Genomic DNA, 21,197 nt, shown 5'->3' with positions numbered 1-21,197 from the left:
CATTTTTTTTGTGTGTGTGTTAGCCATGAAACAAATGCTATGATTTTGCTGAAAACCAGAAGTATTGCTTTTTGGCAAGGATGTCGTGTCACTTAGGTCACATCACCACTGTGTTGCTGAGTACCTCAAGTGTGATCATGTGGCTGCAGTTAAGAGCTACCTGTAGTGTATTAGAGACCCACATATCTGTGATTTATGAATATGATTAAGTTTCCCTTAAAAGGGAACATAATCTTAACTTGGGATTAGAAACTGAGGTTGGCAGGAGACTCAGTGTAACATTTCTTGGAATATGAAAAAAAAATCAAATGGAGGGATGCCAACTTAAATGTTCATTTGTTGGTTGGGATAGCTTAAAGAAACTCCATTCAGAATTCATAACGTTGTTTACAGTACTAATATTCCTAGTGTGGGATGCACTTTTCAGGAATTAATTATATAGTCATAAGGTGGTACTATATAATGTGAATATTGATCTACATGAGGATATTTTCACTGGGAACACAGTATGCAAAGTTGTGAAGACTGTCTCCTTTCCCTGTGAGTTCAATGTTCATTTAAAACCACAAGCCTAGAAAAACTCTCTCAGAAAGAAGAGAAAGAAAGAGGAAAAGAGGGAAAGAGAGAGAGAGAGAGAGAGAGAGAGAGGGAGGGAGGCATATAATGTATAAGTTGGTTTCAACCTGTCACACAATGAAAAGCAAAATATGCCTTGCGAATACCAGATGGTTGGATGTAATGCAGCCTCTCTGGGTGCACTCAACTCCCCTGCTTGGATTTTAACAGTCATTTTCATCCTCTGCGGCTCCAGTTGATGTTAGGTATATTGTGCCTACAGGTAGGCAGCAATTTGTCACTATCATCAGTGCTCTGTGTGCAACAGAAAGGAAACAACAAATTCATTAGATTGCAGGTCTGCAAGGTGAGGAAAAGATACTAATGCCTTTATAATGAGATGCAATGGAGCTGCTGGTGACATTTCTCAGTAGTCTGAGCTTTGGGTGTTTGTATGTACTCTTACACTGCCATTTGGGTATACAAACTGATATCATTTATATCTTAACATGTTCAGCTGGTTTCGTGTTGGAAAAAAATCCATGTACTTTAAGACCAGATCTATAGAAAGAGGAGTGGGTGATTATTAAAGGCAACACAATGGTAGCATAGGTGATGTGGACTTTTCCCCCCTCCACCTATCTCAACTTTTCCTCTTTATGGACAATTCTCAAGACATGTTTCTTCTTACCAGATTATGTGAAAATAAAAAAATGACATCAGAAGTGGGCAAATACTGTACCTGAGGCTGACCTTGTACAGATTTTGCTGGAAAGCTTCTTCCAAATCAGTATCTGAGTCCTAAGACATGAGAGTTATCTATACATGTATATGTAGGCAATGGGGTTGGAATTAATGCAGATAGTCTCAACTTATAACCAAAATTGGAACTAGAATTTCCATTGCTTATGCTTTATTAAGTGGCTCGCACCCAATCTTATGACCTTTTTTTGCCAGGGTTGTTGTTAAGCAAATCACTGCAGATGTTAAGTAAATCACATTGTTGTTAAGTGAGTCCAGTTCCCCCATTGACTTTGCCTGTCAGAAGCCATCTAAGAAGGTTGCAAATGGCTGCAAATGTTGTAAATACATGCTGGTTGCCAAGTGTCTGGATTTTGATCATGTGACTTTGAGGGTACTATGACAGGCCTAAGTGTGAAGACCATTCATAAGTCATTTATTTTTCCTGTGTAACTTTGAATGATCGCTAAATGGATAATTGTAAATTGAGGTCTACCTGTGATATAAAACTGGGAAAGCTGTTATTCTTGCTGAATCAGACTGGCCCCAATCAACTCCCTAGGAAAGAATAACCCTTGCAGTGTGCTGCAGCTGCCAAAAAGGCCAACACAGTGCTAGGCTGCATTAACAGAGGGATAGAATCAAGATCACGTGAAGTATTAATACCACTCTTCAATGCCTTGGTAAGGCCACACTTGGAATACTGCATCCAGTTTTGGTCACCGCGATGTGAAAAAGATGTTGAGACTCTAGAAAGAGTACAGAGAAGAGCAACAAAGATGATTAGGGGACTGGAGGCTAAAACATATAAGGAACGGTTGCTAGAATTGGGTATGTCTAGTTTAACGAAGAGAAGGACAAGGGGGGGACATGATAGCAGTATTCCAATATCTCAGGGGCTGCCATAAAGAAGAGGGAATTAAGCTATTTACCAAAGCACCTGAAGGCAGGACAAGAAGCAACGGGTGGAAACTAATCAAGGAGAGAAGCAACCTAGAACTAAGGAGAAACTTCCTGACAGTGAGAACAATTAATCAGTGGAATTTACTCCAGAAGCAGTAAATGCTCCAACACTGGAAGTTTTTAAGAAGAGACTGGACAGCCATTTGTCCGAAATGGTGTAGGGTTTCCTGCCTGAGCAGGGGGTTGGACTAGATGACCTCCAACGTCCCTTCCAACTTTACTACTATTACTATTACTAAGTCCACCCCCCCCCCCCGGAGACTAGTCCAATCCAGTCCCATTCCGATATCAGAGCAAATTCCTTTCCCAGAGCCGGTGTCCTTGAAGGGAGGAAGATAATTCTAGCGCCTCTGGTTCCTGTCAGTGTCCATACTCTCCAATTTCCCACAAGATTCCTTCAAACCTCCAGCACTCTTCCCCTCCCAAATGCTCCTCCCTCCTGGTTATGGCAGTTGCTAGCAAGCTTCAAAGAAGATGAAGATGGGCAGCTGACACATGCAGGCTATGTTTACCCTTTTTAATAGATCCAAGCCCAATCAAACAATTGTGCAGTCTCTCAGAAAGACTTAAATGTTGCTACTGTTCACCTAAAAATATAAAATTGTTCACTAGAGTACCTGACTATAAATCATACATTCAGCTAAAATACCAAAAAACCCTTCCCATATAAATAAATACAAGCATACAAGCATAAATCACTTGTGTTACAGGAAATCATGCTCTGTATTTTTGTTATTATGTATTTTGTAGCCTTTTTTAAACTAAATACCTGAACCTTTGATACAGATTCAATGTTATCACTTTTTAATTATATTAATACATGAGAGTTTGGCAATACAAGCATTATAGTTTGTTGACAATCAGATTCCAGAGAAAGCATCATTCATTTATGAATATTTGCTTTCTTCTAGCATATTAAAATGAGTTTTATTGCTGATTTAATAATCAAATAATATTTTGGTTTCTTTAGTAAAAATACTTCAAAAATAACTTGGAAAAGTTGAATAAGTACACTACATTTGAAATCAGCTAGACTTCTTCTGAGTATCAATATATTACAGAAAAAAGGAAGATTACATATTTTTAAGAAAGAAAACAAAATCTAGGATTTTTTTAAGCTATTGCTACAAACAAAATGTTCTCCTCGCCACAATCATAGATGATTATTTTGTGGAGATAATTGATCAACTACTGTAGTATACATGTATGAACTACATCCAGTTTCTGACATCTACAGTAGAACAAGGAAGCATTCTGAAGACATTATTGATTTATAATAAACCATCATAAGCTAAATTGGGTTTTAGAATTTAGAATGTTACAACTGCGTATCAAGAGAATAACAGCAGAACAAAAGACTTGTCCAGTGGAATTAACATATTCATTTGCAGAGGTTTGGAATGAAGAAAAAGACCTTGGTGCAAATCTTATATAGTTACCTGCAATCTTCAGCTAGTCATTCTCTTACAGCACATTGTATTTCACTGGATAGTGTGATAAAATGATGGAAGATCACCCTCCTCTACTTATTTAACTTGCTTATATGTAGTCTCAGACTAATAAAACTCCAATTCAAAATTTAAAATTCAGAAACACCAATGAAACACAGATATAAAATTTAAAATTCAGAACAAAAACAAAAAGTCTGAAACAATTAGAAGATACTACCTCCTTTTTGTAAACCATAGCTATTGTAAGAAATTTGACAACCTTAAGGTTGTTGTCCAAATAAGATCTTGTAGATGGAAGATTAGTTTCTTGGTCAGAAAGAAGGCTAAAGCTTCTGCTAATTTGGTTTATGAATGCCAGATGCCATGGGGAATTTATAGGAAGATGTATGCCCAAACATGTGTATCTGTATGTGTAGTAAGTGCATGTATCTGAAAGAAATCCATATTGTTTTATATGTGAATAGATGTTTCCACTGCAATGGGCAACTTGCATACCACCAAAGTAATGTTTCTTCTTCCCCAACTAGTGATTATGGATTTGAGCGCCACAGCAATGGCCAGTGTTTGCCAGCTTTTTGGTATAACCCATCGTCTTTGTCAAAAGACTGCAGTCTTGGTCAAAGTTATCTCAATAGCACTGGGTAAGTAGTCAAAGCTGTAAAATTTTATTTGTTAATATTATCAACTGTAATCTAATGGTATTGACCCATTACCATATTATTCCCCAGTCCATGGTTTTCTTTGTATCTTGAGTAATACTACTTAAAAATAGAAAGCTGAGTCAGGATTATTAGAAAAAATATAAAAAGTATAATTATCCTTTATTGATGACAATAATATCAGAACACTTTTCAAATTTTCCAAAATGGTGGGTTTAATCTGTTCCTCAACAAATAGAGAAGAGCCATTAAGATTTATCAGTATTGTCTATGACCCTATAAATTTCCTACCACAACACTTAGCAGGTAAAAAAAATATATTGAGTTATAAAACTGAAAGTTTATTCCTTTATCCCCTCACATTTGTGAGTTTATTTGGCCCAGCATAGTAGTGGCAAATGTTACTTGCTACTTTATTGTGATAAAATAGCACCGTATACATTTGCCAGTGCCGTTAAGTCTGATAACTGGTGTGTAGTTCTTCTGCTCAATATCAGAGCATGACATGTGGCTAAAGTTCTGTACCATGTCAATTTATATTGTTTCATGATTCATTGGTTTTAAATATCTGACACATGGCAGTGATGGTCTGGAAAAGGGAGCTGTCATTAGAAACAAGCAGCTTGTAGCTGGTTTCTTCAGGGTTTTTTGTTCTTCTTTTCACAGGTACAGGAAGGTTGTGTCTAATAACTGCACAGACGGTGTGCGTGAACAGTACACAGCTAAGCCGCAGCAGTGTCCTGGCAAAGCCCCGCGAGGACTTCGGGTTGTCACATCAGATGGCACACTGACATCAGAACAAGGGCATAATGTTACCTTCATGGTACAGCTGGAAGAGGTATGGTCTGTTTAACATGTTTCCCACTGGGGTTTCTGAGTCAGAATCATTTAGAAGAAAATGAATGGGACTGAACAGAATTAATTAACCAGTGTAATTTAACTGATTAGTGACTTGACAAATTTGAGCTGTACATCTAGTCTATTCTCCTATTATAAAAAGGGCTTGATTCTTTCCTCCGTGGCCTATCTTGTTTGCTGTTTGTACCTCTGCTCTCACTGACACTTTGAAATAAGAATATCTGGGCTAATGTTGCAGAACAAATGGCAAGATTATCATATACAGCATTCGTAAAGTATTTGTTCACAGTCTAAAAAAATCTAGATTAAAGTGGTGTTGCAGCTTTGACTATTTCAGATAATCATGTTTACTTTATTGCCACTATAGAAAAATTAAGGAAGGAAAAGGGGAAAAAAGCTTTCTTAAATGGAAGAAAGATGCCTTACAAGAAGATAGGCAAGGGATCTTATGTAGTGTCTATCAATTGAGTAGTGAAAAGTATAGGAGGAATAATCAACCAAAAATTCTTTGGACACAGATATAAATTTTAGGGTTGCTAAATATAAAGTAAAATCTGCAATGTACGGCCCCACAGCAAAATTCATACTCTTGAAGTTTTCATGGATCTCATCAGTCCTAATCTTTAACCGGTATATCATATTGTCTCTCTTATACCTTTCAATAGCATAAGGTGTATGCACGATTCAAATCTACATTGGTAAATATATTGGAGTAAAAAAAAAGAACAATGCTATAGCTGGAGCTATATGGGTGTATAAAGGAGGAAGAGGTTCCATTATTCAACTGGAAATCTTGTTTGTACAATAAATTTGCCACATGAAGGATCGTCTTTTCCAGGTTGCATCTTCCTAATTTACCAGAGCACAGAGACAGGGAATGCTATAGATCCCGTCCTAAGAAGGTACATCTAGTGGGATCAAGAAGGCACTTCTCTGTGGTGGCTCCCTCCATATGGAACATCATCCCCGTGGATATAAGATTGGCCCCATTTTTGACACTCTTCTGTGAGGCCCTAAAGATTTGTGTCCTGTCCTGGTACACACACACATACACACACACACGCACACATACACAGAGAGAGAGAGAGAGAGAGAAAGAGAGAGGGAGGGAGGGGGAGAGAGAGAGAGAGAGAGAGAGAGAGAGAGAGAGAGCGCATGAGTAGATTATGTGTGTTTATTTCACACAACCAATTCCATAGGGAAGTGCGGCCACAGTTTCCTTTATGACTAAGGCATAGGAATGGTACCATTAGGATGACAGCTCCATGATGCTCGGGGTTCAAGATTCGGCCAAGGCAAATGCAGTTTGTTCAAGGCAGAACAAAAACTACATGACTCCAGCAGGTTTTTATTTGTTTGTTTGTTTATTAAGATTTGTAGGCCACCCATCTTACCTCAAGGTAACTATGGGAACCTTATAAGTTTTAGGCACAAAGGAGGCAACTTGGCATCAATGGGTTCAAGACACATTGAAAGCAGCATGCTCTCAATGAGTTCAAGGCACAATGAAAACAACATGATTTCAGTGAGTTCAAGGGACAACAAAAGCAGCTTTACTTTGATGGGTTCAAAGGCACAACAGTGGCAACATGGCTCCAGCAGTTTCAAGGTAGCTTGGCATCAATAGGTTCACAACAGTAGATCAAGATTATGGATGAACAGATTACAAACAATTGTTTCTGACAAGCCATGGGCTCCAAAACACTGAAGTAAATAGGCATCGACTATTGCACCTCATTAGGAAGGCTCCTTGCAAATAGCCTTGCTGACCTCCATTGCACCTCCCTCTGCTCAGCTCTGCTGGGGGTGGCAACTTCTCTTCTTCTGGCCAGCTGCAGCTGCACCTCTTCTTTGGCCTGCATGGCCAATTGATCATCCACAATAAGTGGCTACAATTGTGCCGCTTCGCCTCCTTGCACAACTGGCTGATTATCCACGTGCTCTCTCCCAGAATCCTGGTGTGCCTTGCCTAGATGATCCAAATTTGCCAAAGAGCCTTCCACATACCCTGGTGCTCCCCATAGTGCCTTCTTAGATGTTCCCAGAGTTGGATCTTCCTCATTGTCCAAGCCAGGGGTTTTCAAACTTGGCACTTTTATGACGTGTGGACTTCAACTCCCAGAATTGCTCAGCCAGGCACTGCTAGAGGAATTCTGGGAGTTAAAGTCCACAAGTCATAAAAGGGCCAAGTTTGAAGACCCCTGGTCCAAGCCAAAACCTGAGTGAGCCATCACAACCTAGTTTTGTCAATGAGGTCTGGGGAGCTTGATGGAGTACATCAGGTGGTTTATTTGATTGACTGTTGTTGCCAGATGGTTGCGGGGTTATTGCTTTGTAATGTTTTTATTTTGAGGTTTTATCTTAGTAAGCTACCCTGAGTCACTGAGAGTTAGTTTGGGCAGCCATATAAATTTTCTTAAATAAATGAAATAAACTTGAGAAAAGGCAAATTAGAAGAAATATTATGAACAAGCAATAGCATTTGACATTGGTAATTTTCAAGCTCATTCTGAATACCTGAGTTTCACTGAAAGGGATATAAAATTATATGGCTGGAACTAATTTACATAGTAAAGAGGATTAGATTGTAATCCTGGATTCATTTATCAAGAAATAAACCCTATTCAAGTCAATGAGACTTAATTTTAATTAGACACATATTATTTTAATTAATGCAAGAGATTAAAAACATTCATAATCTAAATTTAATAAAACAAAATTATTCCACCAGAAAAACTTTCTGTACCATTTCTATCAACCCTGCATTTTCAGCATAAGTTAAAAAGTTAATATGTATACAGAAGATATAAAGCAAATTACAAAGAATTTCACTGTGGAAGAGAAAGAGAAGCAACATCTGCCTGATACAAAGGCCAATTAAAACTTCATTTTAAACATCTGCAAGGATAAAGAGATAACACGTTAACATAACTAAAGACTTCCAAGTAGAATGTGAGGCTTAGAATTCAACTTTATAAAATTTGAGTTGCATCTCATTGTTTTAATACTTTGATTTACATATAAACCCCGCCACTCTGTAGAAAAAGAATCATGCTTATAGCCTCTTCAGTGAGATTGAAATTGACTGTTTGAGAATATCATCCTCATTAGAATGATTAAAATTAGCAATATCATCTCTTAAGCAGCAAAATGCAGAGGATGTAATCAAAGTATAATAATGTTTGGTAAGCCTGTCAGGTTGTTATATCAGAAGAATCAGGAAAACTGGAAGATGAATACAGCTAAGTAACCATGATCATCAGGCAAATATGAAAAAAGGAGTCTTCACTAGGATTTTGCTAACAAATTTGTCAAACAAAACCTCTTTCAGACTGAATTATATTTTCGCATAGATTTTGAGAGAAAACAATGCTAAGCTTCCAGGGTTAAACAGGAACCTATTTTACTATTTTAAATATTCCAAGTGTTACACTTCACATGACTTTGATTCTTTACCTCTATTAATGCAGCCTATGGTTGCATTGTCTTTTCTGGTAGCTGCAACACACTGCTGGTTCATATTTAAGCGGTTATCTACTAGGACTCCTTTTGCGTGAAGGCAGATAGAAAGAATTAATTAAGCAGCTCTGCTTTCTTCCTGCTGCCCATCACTTCCTTGTCATCTTTTCCCATTAGTAAACCAATTGTTTCCTTGACCTTTTTCTTGTTTTTTACATGTTTAAAAAAACCTTTTTAAAATTATTTTTGACCTTTGCTGCAAGTCTTAGTTTTGAGCCTTAGCTTTCCTCACTTCATCTTTGCAGATTCTAGCTATATCCTGGTATTCTGCTTCAGATATATGTCCCTCTTTCCATTTTTTTGTAATTATCCATTTTGTTTTTCAATTTTTCAGAGCTCTTTATGCAACACTTATTTGACCCTTGATCAAATAAATTGTATATGCAGACTGATTTTCTCAAGTCTATATTATTTGCTCAAGATAAGGCAATTTCAATAATATACTGCTCAAAAAAATAAAATGAACACATCCTATAGGATTTCTTATAGGATGTGTTCCCTTTATTTTTTTGAGCAGTATACATAAAACAAAAGACACTTCCATATGCATGGTTTCCCTTCTTTAATAAAAAGCATTTTGAAGTCAGCTAAGCAATTGTCTTCATTCCTGCTAGCCTCAGAACATAGAGAACAGGCCAGGAACAGCTGATATAACTAGTATTTCTGCAAAGCCAAAAGTAGTCCACAGAAAAAACCACAAAAATGATATTCAGTACCCCAGCTTCTAAATTATGACAACTCATGAAATACAAAGCCCCTTATCATTCCTTCTGCATATAAATTCCTATTGGAAGCAGTGGAGGTAGGCTGACATGAAAATTTAGTAGCCAGGTGATTTCTTCAGAAGCTGCACTCAGGCATGTAGGCATAAATCTAGTATAAGCTGTTTGTCCAAAGAGAGAAAATTAAGAGGAATGTAACAGGCACAGGGGAGGTGGTAGGTTGGACTCTCAGACTCTCACAGTCTAAATCCTCAACTCTCCCATAACTCTGGAAGATCCTGTATGATGATGTGGCTAGCAGCCATTTTATCCCAAGGAAATCTTATTTAGCTCAAATTTACTCAAGAAGAAGCTACTTCCATAGCTAGCTGACAGTGTACATGGTCAGGCTAAAGTGCTTTCCAGAATAAGTATCACTGATTAATTGAAAATTCAAGTATAAAGTTAAAGAATAGAAAGTGAGGCAAAGGGAAGAGAATATCTCTGAAGAAATTAAATTTACAACACAAAGACACAAATGCATACAAAATGAACTCACAATTCTTCATTGTATAGTCCATAAAATAAAATCAATATTCTAATGTGCATTCCATTTTCCACTATGCTTCAAATTGCTCTACAATATCCTAATTTCTAAACCATGTTTTTGTTGCTGGAAGCTTTTTGTCTTACCTGGGTTTTCAGACAGTTCGGAGAAAAAAACACCAAGAAGAACAAAGGAGAATACATAGAGATCTACCGGAGATGATTAGAATTTGACTTTTACAGGCTTCAGATATCCCTGCCTATCTAGATTGACAGGTCAGGTATTGATTGACTGGTCAGACAAAGATTGTCCTTTAAGTCCTTTAGTAGCTGAATCTATTAGGAATAACTTTTTTTCAGCTCACTACAGTGGTACTGGTGACCACTTGAATGGGACAATTAACACTGGTTGTTAATTTTAAAATTCATGAACAGCTTTGAGTTCAATCAGTGGGAGGTTGAGTGGTACAAAAGTTTTTGTGAAAACTTAAGTTTGCCATGTCCCACAGAGCTCTTAGTGCCCATAGACTACAAAGAAACAAGAAAATAAATTATGCAATTTTATTTAGTGCTACAACTAAAGTGGATGTAAAAAACCTCAGTGACCAACTTAAATTATGCTATAAATGGATCTACAGCAACTTTCAATCTAATGCAGAGTCTTTGTGTGGACTGTGGGGAGAATCAGTCTTCAGATGAATGGGATTGTTTAATAGACAATTTGAGACATACAGAATAGGGGAATAGGTCATTGAAGCTCACAGCGACCTGTGGTAACTTTTACCAGAACATTTCCATAGCAACCCCTGAATCTCAAATGCAAATATTTCTTCTAAGTCCATTGTTCTCTGTAGATAATAGGCTATTTCCTGCCCTTCTATTACTGTGTCTATTATATTGTTACTTATGAGTATGTATGCAGACATTCCCAGTGGTGGGATTCAAATATGTGAACAACTGGTTCTCTGTGTGGATGCCACATCCAGAAGTCCATTCTAGGCTTGGACAACAAAAAATTAACTACCAGTTTTGCCGAAGTGGTGCGAACTGGCTGAATCCCACCACTAGACATTCCCCCTTCATTTCTGAAATATGAGTTCAGCATTTTGTCAGCTCTTTTGGAGGAGACTCCCCCTGGTATATACTGTCTAATAAATCACTGTCGTAAGCCTTGATTATTTGCTTTTGGTGTTCCCATATAAAGCAATGACAAGGTAACTATAACAAATTCCCAATCATTTTTATTTTAATGCTTTGTTTTGTTTTTATTCTGCTAAACAGAAAGTGGGTTTAATCTGATTTTAGATCTTTCTAAGATGTTATTGCCCATTAATGATGAACAATATGTTATAATCCATTAATGGGAGAAAATGGCAAGAAGGTGATGAGCAGCAGGGAGAAAGCAGATTTTTTTTTTTTTTTTGCATCTGTCTTTATACAAAATGGAAAAACAGTCCAATCTATCAATCTCCCCCCCCCAAAAAAAAACCCACTGTAAAATACAGATTAGGAATGCAAGTCAAAATGAGCAAGAAAATGGTAAGATAACACCTATCCACTCTAGAACTCTAGAGTTCAAATCAGATGGATTACACCCCAAGTGTCAACGCTGCTAACATTGGATGTTCTTGCTTTGACAACAGATGGAAATGTAGTCATCTTTTTTCTATCGCTTTTAGAGTTCATTGATGTTGGGAGGGGGAATGTAGGTGAGAGTCTAGCTAGTCCTAACAATAATAACTCAGCCATGGGAACCCAAGGTTATTAGGTCCAGAGTTGATAGAAATTTGGTGGGCAGGAGAGATGGGGAGAAAGTTAATTGGGGAATGTGATTTATGACTGTTAATTGGAGAAGGGAATTGCGCTTTGCTACTTTGTGCCAGGGTAGGGGAATTCAGTTTTCGGTTTCAACTATGTAGTGCCGATATTTTGTTTCTCGAATAAAAGATTTTTTAAGGAAAACAATGCTTCAAAGTTCTTTTGAAGAGATTCATCTGTCAGAACCATGATACCAAGGTTCTGAAGGAGCCAGCAGACATGATCTCAGAACCACTGAAGTATATCTTTCAAAGATCATGGAGCACTGGAAAACTACCAGAGGACTAGCAAAGATCTGTTGTAGTCCCCATCTTCAAAGAAGGGGAAAAAATGGATCTAGGAAACTAAAGACCTATCAACCTATCTATACCTGGAAAGATTCTGGAAAAGATAATCAAACAACAAATTTGCAAACATAGAGGAAAAAAAAGTCATAACCAAAAGCCAATATGAGTTTATCAAAAACAGATCATGCTAGGCAAATCTTATTGCATTCTTTGACAAAGTGACAAAATTAGTGGACCAGTGAAATGCTGTGGATATAATTTATTTGGACTTCAGTAAGAATTTGATAAAGTAGATGACAACCTAGTCAATAATAATTTGGCAAAATAAAAAATGTGGGCTAGATGGATTTGTAACTGGCTGACTAACCCCACTCAACATGTAGTCCTTAATGGAACTGCATGTATGTAAAGGAAAGTATGCAATGGGATACCTCAAGGTTCTTTCTTAGGCCCAGTAACTCTTTAATATATACATCAATGGAACTCATCAACTTTGCAGATGATACCAAGCTGGCAGGAAAAGTCAATACTCCAGAAGATAGGCTCGAGATAGAGAAGGATCTTGATAGATTTGAACACTGGGCCTTATCTAAGAAAATGAAATTCAATAGTGAAAAAAGTAAAGTTCTATACTTAAGCAGGAAAAACCAAATGCAAAGGTACAGAATAGGTGGTATATGGCTCAGTAGTAGTAACTGCAAGGTGGGCAATCACTCAGATATGAGCCAGCAGTGTGCTGCAGCTGCAAAAAAGCCAATGCAGGCTGCATTAACAAAGGTGTAAGATCAAGATCATGCAAAGTATTAATATCACTTTATAATGCCTTGGTAAGACCACATATGGAATATTGCATCCAGTTTTGGTTGCCATGATGTAAAAAAGATGTTATGATTCTAGAAAGAGTGCAAAGAAGAATAACAAAGATGATTATGGGACTGGAAGCTAAAACATACAAAGAACAGTTGCAGGAATTGGGTATATCTGGTTTAATGAAAAGAAGGACTACGGATGATATAATAGCAGTGTTCCAATATCTAAGGAGCTGCCACAAAGAGGGGGGGGGTCAACTTATTTTCCAAAGCACCTGAAGGCAGGACAAGAAGCAATGAATGTAAACTAATCAAGGAAGATCCAACTTTGAACTAAGGAGAAATTTCCTGACAGTTAGAACAATTAATCAGTGGAATGGCTTGCCTCTAGGGGTTGTAGGTATTCCATCATTGGAGGTTTTTAAGAAGAGATTGGACAGCCATTTGTCCTGAATAATATAGAGTCTCCTGCTTGTATGGGGAATTGGAGTAGAAGTCCTCCAAGGTCCTTCCAACTTTGTTATTTTGTTAAAACCAACTTGTTACAAAATGGAGCATTGAAAGACAAAGATGTAGTAAATTGTGCCTCTGTTGTAAATTATTACTTTACTACTTGATTTGATTACTAACCCAGCAGCATTAAATATAAAATCTATTCCAACCATGTATTCTCACTAGATTTCTTGTGCAAGCGCTTTGTATACGTGTAAGTATGTGTATACATATAGGTATAAATGTATAAATATTTATAAATTTATTCATTCGTTGGAATCAAATCAGAAGTTGATAGATTAGAGTAAATTGAGAAATTCACTTGAACCTTCACTTGAGTTTTAGCTTAATGATAAAAGAAAATGCTTAAGAAGAAAACTCTATATATCTCTGCTTTTCTAATGTAATATAAATACATCTGCTACAACACTGTATAAGTAATAACCTTCATCATATGGAAAGTATGTTCCTCAGAGCACTGGAACATATGTTTGGAAAACAATATAGCTTAACAACTTGTTATTTAAAACAGGCACTGGTTCTCTGCTTCCTCTTCTGTTTTCCTTGAGTTATTTCATTTTTGGTAGAAAAATACCTCATTGGTTTCATGCTATACCTTTGCTTACTTGTCCTGATGTTTCAGATATTTAAATGACAGCATTTTGATGTGCCCTTTTCAGAAATCTGCTACAGCCTGAATTGTATTTAGTGGGAAGAAAGCATTTTCAGTTCAAATAATTTAAGCAATTATTGTGAAGAAAGGAACTTTCAGAGCCAGTTCAAATCTTCCCATAAAAGAAACTTTGTGAGTAGCAGATGCAGGTCTACTCTAATTAGACAGGAAGATGCAATTGTCCCCAGCAGGAAATCTTGGTGAGAACCCAAAGGAAAATTTGTGCTGAGCTTAGAAATGACTTTTCCTCCTTCAGGTAGCAATATATAGTCAGTGTAAATTTGACCTATCAGATTTTAATACTAATGTTACTACTACTACTACTACTACTACTAATAATAATAATAATAATAATAATAATAATAATAACAACAACAACATTGGCACTGACAAATTCGCCATTAGTCAATTGCAAAAGGCGGCCTTACTAGCAACTGCTTCCATCCTGCGACCATATCTGTAAAACCATTAAACTTCCACATCTGCCTATCTCAGGTCCTTGGGAAGGACTCGATAGGTAGCAAAAAATGCTAAATCCAGTCTGAACATCTGGCTGACTGTGCGATTAATTTTATATATATATATATATATATATATATATATATATATATATATATATATATATATATATATATGTAGGTCTTTGTTCGGGTTTTCTCCCGCGTAAAATTGGAATTGTCTTGGCGACGTTTCGACGAAGTCCCATTCGTCATCTTCAGGCTGGTGTTTTCAGCTTCGTGCTCAAAGCACGAAGCTGAAAACACGAGCCTGAAGATGACGAATGGGACTTCATCGAAACGTCGCCAAGACACTTCCAATTTTACGCGGGAGAAAACCCGAACAACCAAAGACCTACATACAAATACCCGCGGAAACCTCAGAAAACATATATATATATATATATATATATATATATATATATATATATATATATATAGTGAAGAAATAAAATGAACACCAGGGTAATAAAAACTATAAAAGTTTTTAATTAATTAAAACTATAAAAGTTTAATTAAAAGCGCCAAGCTTTCGCCGTCACCTGCTGGCATCTTCAGGGCTAGCGCGCCAGAGAATGAGGAAGTCCTTTATAGGCGTGTCAAGGTTTGCGCCCGGCTCCTTGATCTTGTTATTGGGCCTGATTGATTCAATTGCGTACGGTTAACCTGTTTTTCCTTTCTGGTTACATTTCTATCTTCATCCATCCTTATTTCTCTCAACCTTGGGGTGGTTGGATGGCAACTCCGGTTGTTTCGGGTGTCTTTGCATTCTGACCTCCCCCCAGGTTCAGGTGGTAGTGCACATTCCACATTCCTTTCACAGCCATGTCCTACCCAATTGTTCCTTTTAGAGTAACTTTCCTTTTTAGTCCCAATACTTTCATTTTTAGTGCGCCCATCATCCGATGGTCTTGCGAGCTGTTACGAGTCAAATACGGCGTGGCGGGGTGTTCAGCAGAGTGGAGGGGTCGTTTCCTGGTCATCGCCATACCCAGCTGTCCTACGCGCGTCCTGCTTCGGGTACTCTGTCCGGGGTGTGTGTGTGTGGTAGTTGAATCACGCTCCTTCTGGCTGTCATAACGTTCCTCTTCAGCTCTCCCCCTTTCTGCACTGTTGGTGTTCGTGTGCATTCCATGGGAGTCCTCGGGATCGTTGGGTAGGGGGCGTGACGACTCAATCCCTCGCACTCCACCGCTCTCTGATCTTCTCCCCTCCTCCCTGGCGGTGCTCGGGGGTTCGTCGTTGGCCATGTCCCGTGATCTATCCCCCCTGGATCCGATCGCTCTGGCTGCGCGAGGGGGTCTTCTCCTCCCTTCCGGACCGGCCACGATGTTTCTTTTAGCGCGTAGGCGAGCTGTTGCGTTTGGCGATTCCCCCGCGTCTCCACCTGCCATATCCTCCTTCGTCTTATTCTCACTATCAGAACTCCAGATCTCAGTTTCCACCACCCCCCTAGTCCTCTGGGATTGCGGTAGCCTCACTGGGGTGGTCGGGGTGTCCCGTAGTTGCCCTTCCTCCTCCGGATTGCACCAGGTCTGTTGGGCAGTTTGCCCTTCCTCTTTGGTATCACCGGGATTATTATTAAGCCATCGGGGGTGTTGCCGCTGATTATTAATGCTCCATGATCTTAAAGCCACGTATGCCGGGAATAGGTCGACATGTCTATTAATAGATCTATTATCTGAGAGCCATGCCTCCCTAAGTAGGCGGCCCCCTTTGGTATTATCATTCGCCAATACGCTGATGCCACTAAAATTAAACCTATGACCCAGATCTACCGTGTGTGCCCATATCTGGGAGTAACAATCTCCCCTTCTCACTGCCAATCTGTGTTCGTGGACCCTGGTCTTAATCCGTTTAGCAGTCTCCCCAACGTAATTGCACTGGCAGTCCATGCAATCAATCCTATAAACGGCTGCCGATCTTTCAGTGTTGGGGAGCGGGTCCTTGGGGCGCATTATAGCCGCCCGCAGTGTTTGGTTTGGTCTATGGGCCACCTGTATGTTATACGGTGCCAGGATCCTCGCTGTGGCTTCTGATACATTATGAATATAGGGGAGGGTGATACGTGTGGTTGCCTGAGGTATGGATTCTTGGGATGTAAGGTTACCCCGGGGTCCAGGTGGTTTACTGAACTGATTGATAAGTTTTACCGGGTAACCATTACGTCTACACATTTGGAAGAGGTGGTTTCTCTCTTCCTTCTTGGCTCTGACGGTGCTGCAGTGTGTCTCCACCCGTTTAAATAATGTCCTGACACAGCTGACTTTATGGGCCATCGGATGATTACTCCCAAAGTGGAGAATCCTGTCCGTGCATGTTGGTTTTCGGTACACCCTGGTGGCCAGACATCCATCCACCTGGCGCTGCACTAATACATCCAGGAATGCCAAACTGCCCTGATCTTCCTCTTCCATAGTAAATTGGATGTCTGGGTATACCGAATTCAAAATGCCCATAAAGTCAGTCTTGTGTCGCTTCTTGATGACCGCAAACGTATCGTCCACGTAGCGGGCCCAGAATTTTGGTTGATACCGGGCCATCGCTATGTGTTCCAACTGTTGGAGTACTATCTCTGCAACCACACTGGAGATCGGCGACCCCATTGGTGTTCCTTTAATTTGTTCATATATAGTACCCTGGAAGGTGAAATAGGTGTTGAGGCATACTCCCATCAACTTTACAAGATCTTCCTACAATTGGGTAGGACATGGCTGTGAAAGGAATGTGGAATGTGCACTACCACCTGAACCTGGGGGGAGGTCAGAATGCAAAGACAACCGAAACAACCAGAGTTGCCATCCAACCACCCCAAGGTTGACAGAAATAAGGATGGATGAAGATAGAAATGTAACCAAAAAGAGAAAGGAAAAACAGGTTAACCGTACGCAATTGAATCAATCAGGCCCAATAACAAGATCAAGGAGCCGGGCGCAAACCTTGACACGCCTATAAAGGACTTCCTCATTCTCTGGCGCGCTAGCCCTGAAGATGCCGGCAGGTGACGGCGAAAGCTTGGTGCTTTTAATTAAACTTTTATAGTTTTAATTAATTAAAAACTTTTATAGTTTTTATTACCCTGGTGTTCATTTTATTTCTTCACTATGTATACCCCCAGGGTTCATATTTTTAACCTTTTTAATCATATATATATATATATATATATATATATATATATATATATATATATATATATATCTTTAATGAAATAGCCACAATTTATATCAACATTTTAAAGGGTCTATCAACAGCTGTTGATAATTCATCAAATAAAATTAAAAAATGTACACACTACAAGGTAAAAATGCACATATCTTCTACTCTCATGCTTTTCAAATTAAGTTTGCCTATACATAAACCAACAAAAGCAAATGTGTTCATTTTTGATGCTATTTCAATGCCAAAATTATTTGTTTGTTTTAATCTTTGCACCAGATTTAAATGTGCCAATTTTGAGCACCAAAAGGACTTTTTCAGGGGCATGCATTAATTCTTTACTTCTCTGTTGATAATGCCAGAGAAAGTGTTTTCTTTAGAAAGAGAGAGAGGATTCATTATTTCTTTCTGCCTAAATGAAGTTTGCATAAAATAGCAATACAGTTCTTTGCATATTTAACCTAGAATAAAATTGAGAATTGCTTCCAGTTAAACACACACAGAACTATGCTATTTGTAAAGGAGGAATAGAATGATCATATTCAAATATTTATAAGGATATTACAGCAGAAAAATGTCTCTATCTCTCTCATATAATACATGTGCATGCATGCCCATATGCACATTGCCTTATATGCAATTTCTCAGTAAGAGATGGACTTTTAAAATTTATTTTTATTTATTTATTTAAATGCATTGGCTCCCCAACTCTAGTAGACCCTGGATGTATTTAAGCATGTGTGTGTGTTTGTGAAATATAATAAATAAAAGACAACTTGCACCACATTTCATTGTTCCTTTTTTGATCACCTTTTTTACCACACTGTTACATTTTCCAGGCTATTCTCCTTTCTTTCATTTCAGTTATGTTTTAGCTGAATATAATGAAGCACTGTCTTATAATCTTGTCGAGATTTATTTAATAGCTAGCAAGATTCTCTATGACCTCATTAAGTACAGTTTGACTTCATTAAACTTCCTTCAAGTTTAATAATAACAATAATCGTTAATCCTCTTGTTTATATATTTCTAGTTATATTTATGGTGGTCTTTTCATTGAGGCCTTTGTGTTAAGGGGTAGGAAAGTTTCATTCATGGTGGCTGTGTTCAATTTACCTTTTATTCCATTTTGTTTTAATTATTTTATCTTATTTTATTCCCATGGGTCCTGGAAACAAAGATTTCTATTTCCAAACTGAAGACATTTGTAACTAAAGCAGCCTATCCATCCAGGACAATCAATAGATAAGAAAGGCAAGCATTCAAATGTCTCCAATTTTGTACCATTTTCATTAATCTCATGTTTTCTTCCTGTTCTCCTATTTAGGGTGACATTCAAAGATCAATAATCCATGTGGATTTTGGAGATGGTAGTGCTGTGTCATATGCCAATCTGAGCTCAACAGAAGATGGAATCAGGCACATCTATCAGAATGTTGGCATCTTCCGTGTAACTGCGCAGATCAAAAACAGCCTGGGGACTGACAGTGCAGTCCTGTATTTGCATGTAAATTGTATGTAATTACTGTTGGTATAAAAATACTTTAAAGATAAATTGATGTCAACCAAATTAATTTGTTCTGCTTTTGATAAAAACTGTTGATGGTACAGGTGTTTCATTTTATTTTATACAAAGGTATTTTGGAGATGAACCAAGAATTAGAAAAGTGGGTGGAAAGGGCAAAGAACCAGAAAATAAACAGGAATTGCTTTAGAATATGATTTACAATGCTCTGCTTTAGTGATTCATGTATCATCAGAAGTATGATTTTTCATAAATTTGTATCATGCTTGAGGCCCTGTGTTATAAACCAGGGTCAGTGGAACGGAATAGGAAGTCACTTGGCCAATGCATCAAGTTCCTTCTAATTTTTAAGGGCTCTCCATCCCCTGACCTTACCTTCCCACAGACACAATAGCTGAATAGTTGTAGAGAGTGGGATTTGGGTACAATATGTAATATGAGATAGAGGACAAGAGAAAAAAGATGAATCAGTGGAGTGCTATGAAAACTTTACATAGGGGGAAATGGGAATCATGCTGTACTATATTATGAACACATTAAAAATCTACAAGATTAAACATGAATTCAATGAAACTGTCTTAGGTTTATATCACTGAAATCCTCTTACATATGTGAGGAAAAAGGGGACGCGTTATTGTATACATAATTTTTTCCCTATTAAAAATTAATTGGTGATATGAAAAGGAACTAATAAGCCAAGAAATGTTGAGCAGAACCCATTGTTCTGGAATATCCTAGATCTACTTTATTTTCTCTTGTTCTGTGTTTTGATATTAAAAGATCTGGGCTTAGGAATTGTTTCAGATAAGTAAGATGCAGACACTTGTTATTGAATTTCTTTTCTTTTTGACCTGACAAGGAAATTTGTCCTACAGACCCTATGATGTTCTCACCAAGTCCATGTGATTGCAATAATATTGTATTTATCTATAGAATTTATATACTTTTTTTTAGTATTGCACTGCCAAAAACATGTGCAGCTAAACAATTATTTAAACTAATTATACTGTTTTGGGTGCACCCTGCCTTTTGGAACATCATATACCTCAAAATGAGATCTACATTGCTTCCTCCCCCCCAACCTTCCATAAGGGTCTAAAAACCTTCCAACAGGTCTGGAGACCCAATGGGTGGGTATCACTCTGGAGGTTGTTAGTAGATTGAGAGAAGATCCCACATCCCCTCCCATAGTTTTCATGCCTCTTTCTCCCCTCTCTTTTAACCTTTTAGTTATAAATGTTTAATATAACTATGATTGCTGTTATTGCTGCTTTATCTTTTTAATATTTTTGGTTTTAATGTTTGTAAGTCACCCAAAGTTGCCTCTGGACGAGATAAATCCAATAAATAAATAAATAAATAAATTTAATATTTAAACAAGAATTCCAATCAGTATTTAAACAGCATATTCTTCATTTCCATTTTATGTATAAACTAGTTGAATACTCAAATTTATTGTAAGTAGAGAGAGAGAATAACATCCCAAATAACCTAACCCACAGTAACACAGACTGTTACTGCCGTTGTTTGCTAAGAAAAGTTTTGTCATCCTGTTCCACTTTATATGCAAGTTAACAAGGCTACTTGAAGGAAAACCTTTTTGTTTATGCAGGCCATGACTTGAAGCAGAAATGTCATTGTCTGTATCATTCCCATCTTGTAACAGGATTGCAGCCATGTAATTGCACCATATAATTTATTACATTCCTTGTCAGATCTTAAACTGCAAAGGATGTGATGTTCTCTTCAATGTTTCAAGGATTAAATTCATAAACTTTTTGTGTAGCTGTAAAGTTCTTAAGCTGCATATAGAAATGCAGCTACAGCTGCTAGAGTTTTTATTCTGGGATGGGAACCAAAGTGAGTTTATTCTCTATTTTTACACAGAGAAGCTAACACTATTTTTGTATGATAGTATAATATATCATCATGCAGTGAAATCAAACT

At 37.8% G+C, this 21,197-nt stretch overlaps 1 protein-coding gene across 5 annotated transcripts in view; it reads left to right on the top strand.

The window, feature by feature from the left end:
• SORCS1 (sortilin related VPS10 domain containing receptor 1) overlaps positions 1-21,197 on the top strand; it is a 440,998-nt gene that overhangs the window by 384,761 nt on the left and 35,040 nt on the right. For all 5 annotated transcript variants that reach the window (XM_039335794.1, XM_039335792.1, XM_039335796.1 and 2 more), the window contains exons 17-19: positions 4,238-4,351; positions 5,036-5,207; positions 19,053-19,239. In XM_039335794.1, coding sequence (XP_039191728.1) covers positions 4,238-4,351; positions 5,036-5,207; positions 19,053-19,239 — 473 coding nt within the window. The remainder of the gene's footprint in view (positions 1-4,237; positions 4,352-5,035; positions 5,208-19,052; positions 19,240-21,197) is intronic.

This window comes from Crotalus tigris, unplaced genomic scaffold (genome assembly GCF_016545835.1).
Source record: "Crotalus tigris isolate CLP2741 ecotype Arizona unplaced genomic scaffold, ASM1654583v1 scf7180000017659.2616968, whole genome shotgun sequence".
In the NCBI taxonomy this organism is placed as follows: Eukaryota; Metazoa; Chordata; class Lepidosauria; order Squamata; family Viperidae; genus Crotalus; species Crotalus tigris.
Note: the sequence above shows the minus strand (reverse complement) of the source record. Positions and strands in the feature narration are given on the sequence as shown.